The 18,002-nt window shown below is 48.6% G+C and overlaps 1 protein-coding gene and 1 long non-coding RNA gene across 2 annotated transcripts in view; both read right to left on the bottom strand.

Annotated features, from left to right (window-relative positions):
- Positions 1-18,002, bottom strand: part of IGSF21 (immunoglobin superfamily member 21) — a 49,703-nt gene that overhangs the window by 5,672 nt on the left and 26,029 nt on the right. The window contains exons 2-6 of the mRNA XM_085079913.1: positions 16,820-16,932; positions 8,479-8,600; positions 2,657-2,775; positions 2,266-2,381; positions 683-1,130 (exon numbers count right to left, since the gene is read on the bottom strand). Coding sequence (XP_084936039.1) covers positions 683-1,130; positions 2,266-2,381; positions 2,657-2,775; positions 8,479-8,600; positions 16,820-16,932 — 918 coding nt within the window. The remainder of the gene's footprint in view (positions 1-682; positions 1,131-2,265; positions 2,382-2,656; positions 2,776-8,478; positions 8,601-16,819; positions 16,933-18,002) is intronic.
- LOC146428404 (uncharacterized) lies at positions 3,695-4,970 on the bottom strand. Its single transcript, XR_014856154.1, has 3 exons — positions 4,592-4,970; positions 4,213-4,552; positions 3,695-4,143 (listed from the first exon to the last, which is right to left on the bottom strand). It is a non-coding gene; the product is annotated as an uncharacterized LOC146428404 (long non-coding RNA).

Below are 18,002 nucleotides of genomic sequence, written 5' to 3'. Positions count from 1 at the left end.
AGGGATGGATGATGGATGGATGGATGGATGTGACACCCCTCAGTTCCAACCCCCCATCCTGCTCATCCCAACACAGCCCTGATACCCAAAAAATCCTTTTTATCACACCCTATAACATCGCCCATGGGCCATAAACACCTGGAAAATCCCTTCTTCTTCCTGATGGATCCCCCAAATTCCCTCCTCTCATCCCAAATTTTGGGGAGGCTTGGCATCGCCGCCTCTGTCCTGATGCAGCCACATGTGATCCTCACAGAACTGAAAGCCCCCAAAAGGAGAAGTCCGAAAGGAGGGAAAATTGAGGGCCAGGAGAGCAAAAAAAGTGGAATTAAAAACAGGAAAAAAATGGGGGAAAGCCCAGAAAAAATATGGGGAAAAAAAAAAGGGTGAAAAATGGAGGAAAAAAGTAAAAAAAGGGAAAAAAGGTGCCAAAACCAGAGAAAAAGTTAAAAGAAGTGAAAAGAGAAAAGTGGGGGGGGAAGGGGAAAGAAAATTTAAAAAATGGAAGGGAAAAAGCCAAATAAATGGAAAGAAAAGCCAAAAAATGGAAGGGAAGAAGCCAAAACAATTGAAAGAAAATCCAAACATTGGAAAGAAAAAACCCCTCAAAAATGGAAAAAAAATTGAAAAAAATCACGTAAGCCCCAAAAATCCAGGAAAAGCCCCGAATCCATCGTCTTACCGAGCGTGACCTCGGACTGCATGGGCATGGAGAGCGCCGGGTGCTTCACCTCGCAGCTGAAGAGCGCCTCGTTGTCGATCTGCGGGTTCAGCGTCCACGTCAGGGTGGCTCTGGCCTCGACGGTGCCGTCACTGACGGGCGCGTGGGTGTGCCGGAAATAGTAGATGGGCTCCGTCATGTGCACCCAGCGCGGGAACTCCCGGCTCACCACCGTCTCGGGAATGTTTTCCGTCACCGCGTCGCGCTCGGCCGCCAGTCCCCGCGGCGGCTCGGCCGTGGGGAAGGGTTGGCCCATCCCCGGCTCGCCGTCGGCCGCCAGGGATTTGGGCACCTTGGTGTCGTCCAGGTCACGGTGCAGGAGGTTGCGGGGAGCCCAGTTTGCGGCGCCGGCCGGCGGCTCCGGCAGAGGGGTGGCCTCGATGGGCTCGCCGTCCCGCTTGAAGTACACCTGGAGGGGACAGAGGGTGGTGTGAGGGGCTGGGACATCCCCGGTGTTCCTATGGATGGAGATCCTTCCCGCCATCTCTGGGGGAAAATGGGATTTGGGGAGAGGGTTTGACTGGTGGGAACAGCATGTGGATCAGTCTCCATGGAAAGATGAGATTTGGTGGATTTTATGAAAGATGGGATTCAGGGAGCTGGTTTGGCCTAATGAAACAACATGTAGATGGGTAGATTTTATGAAAGATGGGATTTGATGGATTTTGTGAAAGATGGGATTTGGGGAGCAGGTTTGGCCTGATGGAACACCACAGGGATTTGATGGATTTTATGAAAGATGGGATTTGGGGAGTGGGTTTGGCCTGAGGGAACAACATGTGGATCTGCTGGATTTTAGGAAAGATGGGATTTGGGGAGCAGATTTGGCCTGATGGAATAGCACACGGACCTGGTGGATTTTACATGGAAGGGGTATTTGGTTAGGATGGAACTCCTTCCCACAGTCTCCATGGGAAGATGGGATTTGGAAAATGGGTTTGGCCTGATGAAACAGCACATGGATCAGTCTCGATGGAAAGATGGGATCAGGGGAGTGGGTTTGGCCTGTTGGAACAAAGTGGGGATCTGGTGGATTTTATGAAAGATGGGATTTGGCCGGATGGAACAGCACATGGATCATTCTCCATGGAAAGATGAGATTTGGTGGATTTTATGAGAGGTGGGATCTGGGGAGCAGGTTGGGCCTGATGGAACAGTGTAGATCTGGTGGATTTTAGGAAAGATGTGATTTGGTGGATTTCATGAAAGATAGGATTTGGGAATTGGGTCTGGCCTGATGGAACAATGTGTGGATCTGATGGATTTGATGAAAAATGGGATTTGGGGAGTGGGTTTGACCTGCTGGAATGGCACATGGATCAGTCTCCATGGAAAGATGAGATTTGGGAAGCAGGTTCGGCCTGATGGAACAGGACATGGATCAGTCTCCACGGAAAGTAGGATTTGGTGGATTTTATGAAAAATGGGATTTGGGAAGTGGGTTTGGCCTGATGGAGCAGCGCACGGTTCTGGTGGATTTTACACGGAAGGGATGTTTGGTGATTCCCCATGTCCCTGGGGTGCCAATCCCACCAGGAGCTCACCAGCGGCGCAGGCTTCCCGCCGGACACCACACACACCAGGGTGAAGTTCTGCGCCTGGTAGCGGCTGAAGGGCGCTGGGGTGTCGGCGGCCAGCACCGAGATGGACGTGGGGGGAGCTGCAGGGTGGAGCCGTGGGGTCAGAGTGGGGTCCTCAGCACCCCCATCCCCTCCCATCCCATCCCATCCCATCCCATTCCATCCCATCCCATCCCATCCCATCCCATCCCATCCCATCCCATCCCATCCCATTATTCCACCCCATTATCCCATCCCATCCCATTCCCATCCTCTCCCCCATCCCTGCGGATGACAAAACAATCCCAATCCCGGCTGTTCCCGCACTCCAAGACCCCACAGCAGTTTTCCATGCTCTCCCTCTCCCGGCGCTCACCCATCACGTTCAGGAACACATTCCCGGATGCCAGCACCACCTTCTCCCGCGTGGCTCTGTCGTAGATCCCCACGTGGCACTCGTAGGGACCGTTGTCCGAGATCCGGACCTCGGGAAGGCTGCAGAGGATGGACAGCACTCAGCATTCCGTCCCCATCCCATTTTCCCGTGGGATTCAGCGGTCAGCACCCGGATACCGCGGCGTTGGATGGGAATCAATAAACTTAATAACTCCAAAGGCTGCGGGAGGAGCTGGGGAATGTTTTAGCAGCCAGAGTTCACCGGTGCTGACAGCTCCTCCGAGGGGAAGGAATTCCGTTATTGGAAGGAGACGTGGATGGGAGGGAAAGGCATGAATCCGTGACCATGGAATCCCGCCTGCAGAATTCTGATGGAAAACCTCAGCACTGAACCTGCCAGGCCACCCCAGCACGGCAAAGTGGGGGAGAAAAGCAGCAAATCCCAAATTCTGAGCAAAACCAGAGCATTCATCGATCCGTCTTTTATCTGGAGACTTTAGATAAGCTTGGGGAAAATGAAAGAGGAGTTATGCCAAAGGATCAGTGCTGCTGGAGCTGGGAATGCTCAGGAGGCTGCCTGGGAGGCAATTTGCTGAATCCTGGCTCCCTGGATGGCAGCACCCCACCTTTCTGATCCTCAGCATCCCACTTTTTTGGTCCAGAGGATCCCACATTGCTTGTCCTCAACATCCCACCCTTCTGGTCCTCAGAATCCAACCTTTCTGGTCCTCAGCATCTCACCTTTCTGATCTTCAGTGTCCCCCTTTTCTGGTCCTCAGAATCCCAGTTTTTGGGTCTAGAGAATCCCACCTTGTTGCTCCAGATCTTCCCACCTTTTTGATCCTCAGCATCCCACTTTTCTCGTCCCCAGCATCCTACCTTTCCGGTGGGCAGCATCCCACTTTTCCAGCCAGCATCCCCATCCCACCTCCCCAGCCAGCACCATCCCATCCCATCCCATCCCATCCCATGCCATCTCATCCCATCCCATCCCATCCCACCCCACCGTTCAGCTGGCATTGTCCCACCTCCCCATCCTGCCTCTCCATCTGCTCCCATCCTGCCTTGCTGCTCTGCGACTTCCCACCTCCCTGACCGGAAGAATCATCCCAATTCTCCAGCTGGAAACATCTTGGCTTTCCAGGCAGCATCCCACATCTCCAGCCAGAAACATCCCACCTTTCCAGTTGGTATCATCCCACCTTATTGTCTGGAAGCATCCCACCTTCCTGGTCGGGAGCATTATCCCACCTCACTGCCTGGACACATCCCGTTTTTCCAGTCGGAAGCATTATCCCACCTCATTGTCTGGAAGCATCCCACACCTCCAGCTGGAAGAATCCCACCTTTCCAGCTGGCATCATCCCACCTTGCTGGCTGGAAGCATCCCACCTTCCCAGTTGGAAGCATCATCCCACTTCCCTGGCTGGAAACATCCCACCTTTCCAGTCGGAAGCATTATCCCACCTCACTGGCCGGCAGCATCCTGCCTTTCCTGTTGGCATTATCCCACCTTTCCAGTTGCCAGCATCCCACCTCACTGGCCGGAAACATCCCACCTTTCCAGCTGGCATCATCCCACCTCACCAGATGGCAACATCCTGCTTTTCCAGTCGGAAGCATTATCCCATCTCACCCCCTGGGAGTATCCAGCCTTTCTGGTTAGGAGCATCATCCCACCTCACTGGCTGGAAACATCCTGCCTTCCCAATCGGAAGGGTTATCCCACATTTCCAGCTGGAAATATCCAGCCTTTCCAGTCTGGAGCTTCATCCCACCTCACCAGTGGGAAATATCCAGCTTTTCCAGCTGGGAGCATTATCCCACATTTCCAGCTGGCAGTACGCTGCCTTCCCAATTGGAAGCATCATCCCACCTCTCCATCTGTAAATATCCTGCTTTTCTATCATCCCACCTCTCCATCTGGAAATATCCCGCTTTTCCAGTCGGACGTGTTATCCCACATTTCCAGCTGGAAATATCCGTCCTTTCCAACTGGAAGCATTATCCCACCTCTCCATCTGGAGATGTCCCGCCTTTCCAGGCTGGAGCATTATCCCATCCCCCTGACCAGAAGCCTGATCCTGCCTTTCCAGCAACATTCCACATTCCCACCTGGCATCATCCCACCCTTGTGGCGAGGAGCATCCCAGCCCGTGCTATCCCACCTTCTGGCTGGCAGCATTCCCCCTTTCCAGTCACGGATCCATCCCTTCTCTCCTTCCCTCTCACCCCACCTCTCCCATCCCACGAGGACGGCAGCAATTCCCTCCTGGAGCACCCAGAACCCGCTCCTCGCAAATTCCCCTTCCGGGCGAATTCCAGCTCCACTTTTCCCTCCTCCCAGCCCCTGGATCCATTCCCACTCCAAGGAGCCCCCCTGGAAGTGAGCATTCCCTGGCAGCTCCTTTCCATGGCCACGGCGCTTCCAACCGAGCCTCCGCCATCTGTTCCAGCCGCCGATTATCCATGGATCGGGAATCTGCCGCCCACCCGCTCCGTCAGCAGCGCTCCGCAGCGGCTCCGATCCCGCTCCGCTCCTTTTGGAATGATCCCGTTGGATTCGCGGGGGGATTTTGGGGCCTGACTGGCTCTGTTTGATATTCCTGAGGATGGGAATAACGGGGAACAACCGACCCTGGCGCGTCCTTGAGTTGGGAATACGGGGGAAAAAGGGACATGGGAAATCCTAAAGCAAAGCCTTAGGATGAGGGGGGATTTTGATCAAGGGAAGGGGAAAGAAAAACGGGATTGGAGGAATGGGATCTCTCCCGGATTTGCTCTTCCCGGCTCAAAGCTGGGACGGAAAAAGTGGTGGTGATAAGGAGCAGGAAAACGGGATAATGCTGATAAGGAGCGGGATAATGTGGATAAGGAGCAGGGACAGGGAGAACGCTGGTAAGGACCCAGGGCTGGGATAACCCTGATAAGGACTGGGAAAACATTGATAAGGACTGAGATAATGCTGATAACGAGCAGGAAAACGCTGATAAGGAAAATGAGAGAACACTAATAAAGACCAAGGACTGGGATAACGGTGATAAGGGGCAGGAAAAAGCTGATAAGGACTGGGAAATGCTTATGAGGACCAAGGACTGGAATAACGCTGATAAGGAGCAGGATAATGCTGATAAGGACGGAAATAAGCTGATAAGGAGTGGGATAAAACTGATAAGGACCAAGAACTGGGAAAACCCTGAGAAGAACTGGGATAACACTGATAAGGACTGGGAAAACGCTTATAAGGACCAAGAACTGGGATAACACTGATAAGGCCGGTTCTGCCCGGGATAATGCTGATGAGGACCAGAGACCGGGATAATGCTGATGAGGCTGATTCCACTTGGGAGAACGCTGATAAGGACCAAGGACTGGGAGAATGATGATAAAATTGGCTCCTCCTGGGATAAATCTCCCTGGAACGGCCCCGACTGTGCCTGAGCCACGGCAAAGATTCCCAAAATAAAGAATAAATCGATGGGAAAAGAAAGGGAGAATGAACGGAAGCGAAAAACTGGGTTGGGAGATTCCATCCATCCATCCCCAAACCCTTCCCAGGGTTGCTCCAATTCTTCGGGAGAGTCCAAAATCAGGCAGGACATTCCCAAAAAAAGCCAATGATTTGGAAAACAGGCTCTGTCCTCACCCTGCAGGAATGATCTCCTTCTCCCCCAGGCTGGGTCTTGTTTTCCTTTGGAAAATAAAAAAAGAAGGCTGCATGAAAAGCCTTTTCCCGCCAACACCTCCCGGCTGCACGGCCGATTTCCCAGCCATTCCCGAGGCTTTCAAGTGGCTGCTCCTGGAGCCAGGGGGATTTTCTGCTCCCAAATTCCATTCGTTCTACAATGTGTGGAGAAAGGGAGGAGAACGGAGCGGCCGGAAGAAAAAAAAGAAGAAAAAAGAAAAAAAAAGGTGATGGATTTTGCTCGCTGTGTGGGAGAAACATTCCGTGAGCAGGGAATGTGGAATGTCCTTGTTCCTGCTCCAGGGATGTTCGTGATCCACAGGGAATGTGGAATGTCTGATTCCTGCTCCAGGAGTACTCCTGGTCTACAGGGGATGTTTGATTCCTTGTTCTGTGCTCCAGGGATGCTCCTGATCCCTCACTCCCGATCCACAGGGAGTGTTCCATTCATTTTTCTGTGCTCCAGGGATGTTCTGGATCCACAGGGAATATTTGATTCCTTGTCCCTGGGAATGCTCCCGATCCACAGGAAATGTAGAATTCCTTGTTCCTTGATCCAGAGATGTTCACAATCCACAGGGAATATGGAGTTCCTTGTTCCCTGCTCCAGGAATCCTCGAGATCCACAGGGAATGTTTGATTCCTTGTCCCTGGGAATGTTCCCAATCCACAGGGAATGTGGAATTCCTTCTTCTGTGCTCCAGGAATGCTCCTGATCCACAGGGAATGTTTGATTCCTTGTTCCCTGCTCTAGGGATGTTCCTGGTCCACAGGGAATGTTTGATTCCTTGTCTTCTGCACCAGGAATGTTCCTGATCCCTCATTCCCGATCCACAGGGAGAATGTGGAATTCCTTTTCCCCTGCTACAGGGATACTCCCAATCCCCAGGGAAAATGGAATTCCTTGTCCCCTGCTCCAGGAATCCTCCCAGTCCCTCACTCCCTTCACAGGGAATGGAGTAATTCCAAATGTAGCAGGAAAAAAAGGCAAAAAACTCCCCAAAAATCTCGGATTCCAAAGCTTTAGGAAGAATTTTCCACTTCCCACCCCCTCATCCCATGGGATAAACCAGACCCAGCCCTTCCCAGCCCTTCCCGGACATTTCGTGGTGGGAAACCTCCCGGGACTGGAGGAAATCCCGGTTTTCCCCTGCCATGCATGGAATTTTTCTTACCCCAAGCTGGGAAAATCTGATTAGAAAATTCTCATTTCCCAAGGAAATTAGGATGGAAAGAAGCGATGAGGAAGGAATACTTCATCCCAGGTTTTACTCTCCTTGGATTAAACCTCTCCTGACCTTTTTCCCAAGCTCCAATGTTGGAAATGAGGAAGGTGAGGAATCAGGAATAAACCTGGCATCCCTGGAAGTAATTCCCACTTGGAATAAAAGCAGGGAGAATAAAAATATCTCTTCTATAAATAAACATGGATCCGGTTTTCCCGATTTTCCCAACCTTTGGATTTCTCTGCCCATTCCCACTTCTAGAATTTCCCACTTTTCCACCTTTTCCCAAGGACCAGCAGGACCATGGGATTGTTTCTCCTGGAATCCTTTAAAAACTGGGAAAAAATTCCCAAAAATCAGCACGCAACAGGGAAGAGGCATTCCTGGATGTGATTCCCACTTGGAATAAAAGCAGGGAGAAGCTCCTGTTCTACAAATAAACATGGATCTGTTTTTCCCGATTTCCCCAAACTTCGGATTTCTCCACCCATTCCCACCTCCGGAAATCCCCAGAAATCCTCCAGAAATCACTTTTCCCCCTTTTCCCCAAGGATCAGCAGGACCATGGGATGGTTTCTCCCGGAATCCTTTCAAAAACTGGGGAAAAAATTCCTAAAAATCAGCACGCAACAGGGAAGAGGCATTCCTGGATGTGATTCCCACTTGGAATAAAAGCAGGGAGAATCTCTCTTCCTACAAATAAACATGGATCCATTTCCCCCAGTTTTCCCAATCTTCGGATTTCTCCCCCCATTCCCACTTCTAGAATTTCCCACTTTCCCCCTTCTCCCCGACGATCAGCAGGACCACGGGATGGTTTCTCCCGGAATCCTTTCAAAAACTGGGGAAAACTCCCCAAAAACCGTCCCGACACGGGGCAGAGGAGCTCACCGCACGGTGGATTGGTACACCAGGTCTTCCCGCTTCCGGTAGTTTTCCATCTGGGAGAAGTTGGTGGAGAACATGGCATCGAAGGTGAAGATCTTCTGCTTGATGGTGCCGCCGTCAGTGACCTGCAGAAACAGCCCCGTGTCCCAGACTTGGGGAATTTGGGGAATATCCCGTTTGGGAATATTTCAAAAGGGGATATTTCATTCCTGGAATGGGAATCGATTTATTTGGAATTGAATCGATTTATTTTTGCGTTTTAATGTGTTTGTTTGTCGACATTTGCATATATTTAAACTTTAATCAATTTCTATTCAGTGTTGTAAATCCATTTATTTTCGTATTTTCCTTCCGTGCATTTAAATATTTAAATTAGAATTATGTCAAATTTTAAACGTTTTTAAAATTTTTATTTTATTTTATTTTATTTTGTTTTGTTTTGTTTTATTTTGTTTTGGTTTTGCTTTGTTTTTATTTTAATTTTAACATTTTAATGTTTTAACTTTTTAATGTTTTAACTTTTTAATGTTTTAATGTTTTAATTTTTATTTTTACTTTTACTTTAATTTCATTTTAAAAAATTATTTTCATTTTCATTTTCATTTTAGCTTACGCAATTAGAATATCATGACTTTCCTATTTATCCAAAGAATCCCTTTCTGCTTGCAATTTATAGATCTATGATGCCCCTGCTGAGATGAAAAGCAAAATCCACATTTTCCATCCCGTTTTTCCACAGATGACTCCTTTTTCCAGCCAGCAATTGTCATTTTTCAATGGAAAATTCCTCTTTTCAGGACTCCTTTATTCCCTGTCTCCCACAACACCTCCGGATTTATCCTCCCTGCTTGTGAGGAGGAATTTTAGTGGAAAAATGAGGAGGAAAATGGGAATTTTGGGGCTAAACCAGCTCAGATCCAGCAGAGAGTTAAAATCCTCATTTTTTAAAATTAACCAGGAGCAAATTTTGGGATTTAATCCCCAAATCCAACATTTCCCGAGGACAAAACCCCACTTTCCCAACCCAACACTTGGGCAAATCTGCTGTTATTCCCAATTTCCTCTTTTCCCACCTTTTTTATGGCAAAAAGAGTCAGAAAAGGAGGAAAAAAAATCTGCCACTAAAAAACATCTTCTGATTTATTGTCCCAGGCTGAGGCTTTTATGGGGAAGAAATTTCACCCCGGCAGGGGTGTGGGATAAAGAAAAGTGAGAAAAATGACAGAAATTGTAAATCTCTGGCCTCGGGAAGGAGAAGTTTCCAGGGAAGTTTCCAAGGATTTTTCTTTACTTTTCTCTGGGTTTGGAGAAGCTCTTCAGGTACCCAAAGGGTTTTTAGGGATTTTTTTAGGGAAGTGCCAGGAATGGTGGAATTCCACGGATTGGGAATTCACAGGATTTTCCAGGCACATCTGGACAGATGTGGAGCCAACATTCCCCTCCATCCAGGGATAAAATTGGGAAAACGCCGCTGGAATCTCTGGGACCTCTCATGTTCCCTGAGGGAATTCCAGGGAGTTAATGGCTCCTAGGAAAGACCCCTCGGGAATTTTCTCCCTCCAGGGATCAGCAATAATTCCAGCCTTTTATCCCTGCCCCGGGGAGGCGTTTTTTGGGAGAAAAATTCCTGCTGAGAATCAAAAAAGGAGGATAATCAGGCAGCATTCCACAGTTTCTGTCCCAAGGGATTTCTCCACATCCAGGAATGTCAGGAAAAGAGTTTCGGGAATACATTCCAGGCACCGGAATGTCTCCTGTATTTTGTATAAATTCCAGAATTCCAGGAAAAATCCCATTCCTGACAAACCTGCCCAGGGAGATGCTGATCCCGAATATTTCTCCAGATAGCTCTTTCCCGCTATTCCAGAGGCAGCTCCGCCTGTCCCTCCCCTCTCCATGGGGACATTCGCTGTCCCCAAATTCCATTAACATCTCCGCCGCGATGCCCAGAGGATCAGAAACCATCGGGAAGTGATGGATGAGGGATGAAGGGAAGGATTTGGGAGAGCAGAGTGGTTGGAAAAGGCTGGGATTGGGCTCTGCTCCAGGGAGGGATCGATGGATTCCCTTTCTGGGAAATGGAAAATTGCTCTGGAAAGAGGGAAAATTCCCTGGAGCGCTCCGGGTGGTTGGGAGGGTTGGCAGTGTCTGTGTTAGAGCCACTGGGAAAAACTGGAAAAATCCTGGAAAAATCCTGGGAAAATCCTGGGAAAATCCTGGGAAAATCCTGATTTAGTGTTTTCCCACCCATTCCCTGGAGAATCATGGCCACCAGAAAAAATTTTTAAAATCCTGGAAAAATCCCAGTTTAGGGTTTTTTCCTGCCCATTCACTGGAGAATCACAGCCACTGGGAAAAACCCGAAAAATTCTGGAAGAATCCCGGAAAAATCCTGGAAAAGTCTTGGAAAAACCCTGGTTTAGGTTTTTTTTTTCCTGCCCATTCCTTGGAGAATCACAGCCACTGGGAAAAGCTTGGAAAATTCTGGAAAATCCTGGAAAATCCTGGTTTAGGTTTTTTCCTGCCCCCCTCGCCCATTCCCTGGAGAATCCACACCCAGCTGGAATCCAACCTCTCATCCCGAGCTTCCCCGATCCCAAATTGCCCTTCCCAAAATCCAGAGAATACTTTTGCCCAATCCCAGGCAGTTCAATCCAAAAACAAACTCCACAATCCAAGGACGTCACCCACCGTCCCTTCCCAACATCCCAAAAAACCGCGGGAAGGGTTTGGAATTCCAACAGCTGGAATTCAGACTCCCAGCAACATCTGGAATACATTGGCCAACAACATCTGGAATTATCCAGCTGAGCAATATCTGGAATGCTGCAGACTCAAAAACAACCCCCACAACATCTGGAATGCACCAGACCTCACCTATATCTGGAATGCACCGGCTAAAACATCTGGAATTCACCAGCTCCAGTAAACATATGGAATGCATCAACCCCCCCAACATCTGGAATGCACCAGCCCTGTCAACATCTGGAATGATCCAGCTCAGCAACATCTGGAATTCAGACTCCCAAAAACCACCTGGAATGCACCACGCCCCAAGAACATCTGGATACTGCGAGGAGCAATTCCCACACACCAGGGATACTACCGGTAGCAATTCCCAAACTCCATGGATACCACCAGGAGCAATTCCAGCTCCAATCCCAGCTCCAATCCCAGCAATCCCACAGCAATCCCAGCGCCAATCCTGGAGTTATTCCCTTCCGGCTAATTCCCCCGAGCACCAAACCCCAATTAACAGAGGCAGAGCAGCCTCCCCTCCATTCCCACCCTTCATTCCCAGATATCCCAGAATATCCCAGGATGTGGCACATCCCTCGTCTGACCCCCCCAGTCTGCCAAAAATTCCCAAATTCCCAAATTCCTGTGCTCCAAGTCCAGCCAAACCCAGCTCTGCTTCCCTTCCTGCTGCACAGAGCCAGAACAGACCATCCGAGGATTTTCCCTCCCTTTCCTGCTTCCCTGTTATTTTTCCTAAACTTCCCAAACTTCCCAGGAAATCCAGGATCCAGTGTGACCCGGGAGACTGGGAATGGAGGGACAGCTCCGGGTTTTTCCAGCCTCATTCTGAGCTCATTTCCATGGATTCCACCACCCCTGCCTGCTGCCGAGGTTTTTTTGGGAGCTCTCCAGGTGCAGATCTGTGTTTGCACCTTTTCCTGGGAACATCACACCTTCCCGAGGTGTTTGGAGGCGTTGGGAATTGTTGGATGTTAATTAACGCCTCTGCTCCTGGGATGTGCTCCTGCTCATTCCGGGAAAAATCCCCTTTGCTCGTTCCGGGGATCCGGAAATCGGGGGGAAACTGAGGGGTTTCCCGATGGGAGGAAAGGTTGTCTCTGGCTCATCCCTGGGAATTCTGGGGGAAATCTGCTGGAATGGGGGGTGCTGGTTGCAGTGTGGAGTTTCTCCGTGGGGTTTTAGCCATGGGAAGAGGCCTTGGAGTGAGCAGATCCCGATGGGATCACCCTCCCGGGAGTTATGGATCCATCCCAGGGGTTATGGATTGGTTATACACACATCCCAGGGGTTATGGATCCCATGGATGTATCCCGTGGATGTATCCCATGGTTATTGGATGCATTCCGTGGGTTTTGGATTCATCCCAGGGATTATGGACGTGGTTATACACACATCCCAAATGGTTATTGGATGTATCCCATGGTTGTGGATGTATCCCACAGGTTATGGATGTATCCCATGGTTGTGGATTCATCCTATGGGTTATTGGATGTATCCCATGGGTTATGGATGTATCCCATGGGTTATTGGATGTATCCCATGGGTTATGGATCCATCCCAGGCGTTATGGATTCACCCCATGGTTATGGATGTATCCCATGGTTATGGATGGATCCCACAGGTTATGGATGCATTCCATTGGTTATAAGCCCATCCCATGGATTATGGATGCATCCAATGGGTTATCGGTGCATCCCATGGGTTATGGATCCATCTAGTGGGTTATGGATGCACTAGGTGGATCATGGCTCCATTCCATGGATTACAGATCCATCCCAAGGGTTATGGATATATCTCACAGGATTCCGATCCATCCCATGGGTTATGGATGCATTCCATAGGCTATGGATGTATCCCACAGGTTACAGATCCATCCCATGGGTTATGGATCCATCCCAGGAGTTACAGATCTATCCCAGGGTTATGGTTCTATCCCGGTGTTATGGATCCATCCCATGGGTTATGGATCCATCCGGTGAGTTATGGATGCACTCTGTGGGTCATGGCTCCATTCCATGGATTACAGATACATCCCGAGGGTTCTGGGTGTATCCAACGGGTTATGGATGGATCCCAGGGGTTATGGATCCATCCCAGGGTCACAGATCCATCCCATAGGTTATGGATGCATCCAACGGGTTATGAATTACACTCTGTGGGTCATGGCTCCATTCCATGGATTACAGATACATCCCAAGGATTCCAGGTGTATCCCAGGAGTTATGGATACATCCCAGGGTCACAGATCCATCCCAGGGTCACAGATCCATCCCAGGGGTCACAGATCCATCCCAGGGGTTATTTCCCCTCCATTCCCACCAAAGTGCAGCCACTGACTTTTCCACCTCTCTCCCCCTTTTCCCATCCCCATTCCCAACCCTGGAGCAGCTCCGATCCCTCAAATACCAGAACATCCCTGTCCAACAAGCCCTGGGAACAAAGAGCCCAGTGTGGCCCCAAGTGACCCAAATCCAGCCATCCAGAGCCACACTCCCAGGATTTACAGGCAGAATAAACAGAATTCCGCAGCTCCAGCTCTCCCAGATCCATCCATCACCTCCAGCAGCCAGGATCTGCCGCCGGAGCTTTGGGAAGCTGCAAAAGTCCAGGAGGAGGACAAGACCAGGGAAAAAACGGGAAAAAAATCTTAAAATCACAGCAGAATTTGGCAAATCCTGAGACGCCCCATGAAAAACTTCCCAAAGCTCTCTGGGAAAGGAGCGAGAGGGAAGGAGGGGTGAAAACCCTGGAAGGAAGGAGAGGGGATTTGGGAGGATAAAAATAAAAGCTGGGATATTTTTTGCCCTTCCCGCTCCCGCCGAGGTTTTCTCGGAGCATCATTTGCTCCGGAGCATCAGCATCCCTCCTCGCAGGGCGGATTATGCAAATCCAGCTCCCGGGAAAGTGGGTTAATCCAATATTACCGAGTGGGAAAGGGAAGGAAAAACCTGCCGGAGACGGCGGAGTCGGCGGAAAAGAGAAAATATCTCCCTGAAAAAAGGGGGAGGAGGAGGAGATTCCTGGATGGAATTTCGTGTTTGGGGTTTTGTCCTCTGCCTGAATTTCCTATCTGGCATTTAGGTGTTCGTCCATAAATATTGATGGGAAAATCCATCCAGGATTCCATGGGAATATTCCTGTCACATCACATCCCAACAATGGGATTTGTGTCCATCCGGAGAGCTCCTGTCCCTGTTTATGAACCTGGGAATGGAGGAGAATTCCCATTGGGAAAGGGCTGCTCCTTTTCCAGGATGGGAAATCCAAGGGAAAACATTCTGGGATGCTCCATCCGATGCCACCAGCACCACTCGCCCTTTCCTTGCCTCCTCCAGGAGTTTTTCCTGGAAAACTTTAGGATTTCTGGGATAAAACCATTTGCAGTTGGCAGTTTATCCTGAATTTCCCTGGAGAAAGCTTGGGATTGCTGAGCCTGGGGATGATCAAGGCTTGGGAGTGATGATCCAGGGGCAGCTCCAGCCTCTGAATTCCCTCTGCCCAAATAAAATCAGCATCCAAAATCCTCTCTTCCCAAATAAAGCAGCCTTCAAATTCCCTCTTTCCCAAGTAAAATCAGTCTACAAATCCCTCTCTTCCTAAATAAAATCAGCCTCCAAATCAGCCTTTCCCAGACAAAATCAGCTTCCAAATTCCCTCTTCCCAAATAAAAACAACCTCCAAATCCTTCTCTTCCCCACCCCAAAAAAAATCAGTCTCCAAATTCTCTCTTCCCAAAAAAAAAACCAACCTCCAATTCCCCCTTTCCCAAATAAAACCAGGAGATTCCCTCCTCACCAGCATCCCAAATTCCTGAAGAATTTGGGGACATGGAAAGTTCTTTTTGGAAATCTCCATGTGAAGAGCCCAGGACTTCTCCCCAAACCCCAGATATCCCAAATTTTCCTGATTTCCCCTTTTTCCCATCACTTTCCAATCTTGGCAGAGCTGTGCTGACCTCAGCTCCTGCCATCCCTAAATCCACCCGGAAACCACAGCCAGACCTGGAAAAACCCTCAGGATATTCCCAAATCCATCCCACATCCCAAAATCCACCTGGAAAAACTCCTCCTGGAGCCCTCAGGATGATCCCAAAGCCATTCTTAAATCACTAAATCCACCCAGAATCCACACCCAAACACCTGGAAAAACCCTCGGGATGATTTCAAAGCCATCCCACATCCTGAAATCCACACCCAAACACCTGGAAAACTCCTCAGGATGATTTCAAAGCCATCCCACGTCCCTAAATCCCTAAATCCACCTGGAAAATCACTCCTGGAGCACTCGGGATGATCCTAAAGCCATTCCACATCCCTAAATTCCCATTCCCAAATACCTGGAGAACTCCTGGAGCCCTCGGGATGATCCCAAAACCATCCCACATCCCAAAACCCACACCCAAAGACCTGGAAAAACCCTCAGGATGTTCCCAAAGCCAACCCACGTCCCTAAATTCCCATTCCCAAACACCTGGAAAACTCCTCCCGGGACTTTCGGGATCATTCCAAAGCCATCTCATATCCCTAAATCCACACGGAAACCACACTCAAACACCTGGAAAACTCCTTGGGATGATCCCAAAGCCATCCCACATCCCAAAATCCACCTGGAAAAACTCCTCCTAGGACTTTCGGGCTGATCCCAAAGTCATTCCTGAATCCCTAAATCCCTAAATCCACCTGGAAAAACCCTTCTGGAGCACTTGGAATGATCCCAAATCCATCCCACATCCCAGAAACCACAAACACCTAGAAAATTCTCTGTGGGACCCTCAGGATGATCCCAAAACCATCCCACGTCCCTAAATCCACACCCAAACACCTGGAAAACCCCTTGGGATGATCCCAAAGCCATCCCACATCCCAAAATTCCCATTCCCAAACACCTGGAAAACTCCTCCTGGGACTTTTGGGATGATCCTAAATCCACCTGGAAAAACCCTCAGGATGATCCCAAAGCCATTCCTCATTCCTAAATCCACTACCAAACACCTGGAAAACCCCTCGGGATGATCCCAAAGCCATCCCTAAATCCACCTGGAAAACCCCTCAAGATGATCCCAAAGCCATCCCACATCCCAGAATCCACCTGGAAAACCCCTCGGGATGATCCCAAAGCCATCCCACATTCCTAAATCCACAACCAAACACCTGGAAAACCCCTCGGGATGATCCCAAAGCCATCCCACATCCCAAAATCCACCTGGAAAACCCCTCGGGATGATCCCCAATCCATCCCAAATCCATCCCAAATCCCTAAATCCCTAAATCCACCTGGAAAACCCCTCGGGATGATCCCAAATCCATTCCACATTCCTAAATCCACAACCAAACACCTGGAAAACTCAGGATGATCCCAAAACCATCCCACATCCCACATCCCAGAATCCACCTGGAAAACCCCTCGGGATGATCCCAAATCCATCCCACATCCCAGAATCCACCTGGAAAACCCCTCGGGATGATCCCCAATCCATCCCAAATCCATCCCACATCCCACATCCCAGAATCCACCCGGAAAGCCCCTCGGGATGATCCCAACCCATGCCCATCCCACTCCCCTCCCGAGGCCGGGCAGAGCTCACCCTGTACCAGACGATCTCCCGCATCTTGCCGTCGGTCTGGAAGTTGCATTTCAAGGTCACAGCGTCTCCAACCACCACGGGCGGCAGCGGCTCCATGCTGACCGTCAGGTAGGCTGGGAAAGCGGGAAAAAGCGGGAAAAAAGTTGGAAAAAAGTGGGAAAAAAGTGGGGAAAAAGTGGGGAAAAAGTGGGAAAAAAGTGGGAAAAAAGTGGGGAAAAAGTGGGAAAAAAGTGGGAAAAAAGTGGGAAAAAAGTTGGAAAAAAGTGGGAAAAAAGTGGGAAAAAAGTGGGGAAAAAGTGGGAAAAAAGTGGGGAAAAAGTGGGAAAAAAGTGGGAAAAAAGTGGGAAAAGAGAGTTGAGATCCAGGGAAATTGGGCGTGGGGGATAACATGGGATTTTCCAGTGGTTTTAGGGATTAACGGTGCTGTTGTGGGGAGAGAATGTTGTTGGATCCCAAGGAAAATCTAGACAGTGATCCCAAAAACGTCCAAACTGAGGAAAATCCTTCCTGAATTTGGGAAAATTTTAAATAGTTTTTTCTTTAATTGTGGAAAATCCTTCCTGAATTTGGGAAAATTTTAAATAGTTTTTTTTTTAATTGTGGAAAATCCTTCCTGAATTTGGGAAAATTTTAAATGGTTTTTTTTTTAATTGTGGAAAATCCTTCCTGAATTTGGGAAGATTCAAAAAATAAAAAAAATCTGTGGACAATTAAAAAAAAATTTAAATTGTGGAAAAACTGTCCTGAACTTGGGAGAATTAAAAAAAAATTTTAAAAAAATATATTTGTGGGAAAACACTCCTGAATTCAGGAAAATTCAGAAATTAAAAAAAAAATTGTGGAAAATCCTTTCTCAATTTGGGAAAATTCAATTTTTTTTTTTTTAAATTGTGGAAAATCCTTTCTGAGTTTGGGAAAATTTATAAAAAAATTGTGGAAAATCATTCCACAATTTGAATTTGGGAAAATTCAAAAATTTTAACAAATATTTGTGGAAAATTCAAAACTTTTTTTTAAAAATTGAGGAAAATCCTTCCTGAATTTGCGAAAATTCAATTTTTTTTTTTAATTGTGGAAAAAACCTTCCTGAATTTGGGAAGATTCAAAAAAATTTTTAAAAAATCTGTGGAAATGTTTAAAAAATTTTGAAAATTGTGGAAAAACTTTCCTGAACTTGGGAGAA

This window comes from Lichenostomus cassidix, chromosome 21 (assembly GCF_008360975.1).
Source record: "Lichenostomus cassidix isolate B80296 chromosome 21, HeHo_3.0, whole genome shotgun sequence".
Lineage (NCBI taxonomy): Eukaryota > Metazoa > Chordata > Aves > Passeriformes > Meliphagidae > Lichenostomus > Lichenostomus cassidix.
This window is presented reverse-complemented; position numbering and strand designations above follow the sequence as displayed.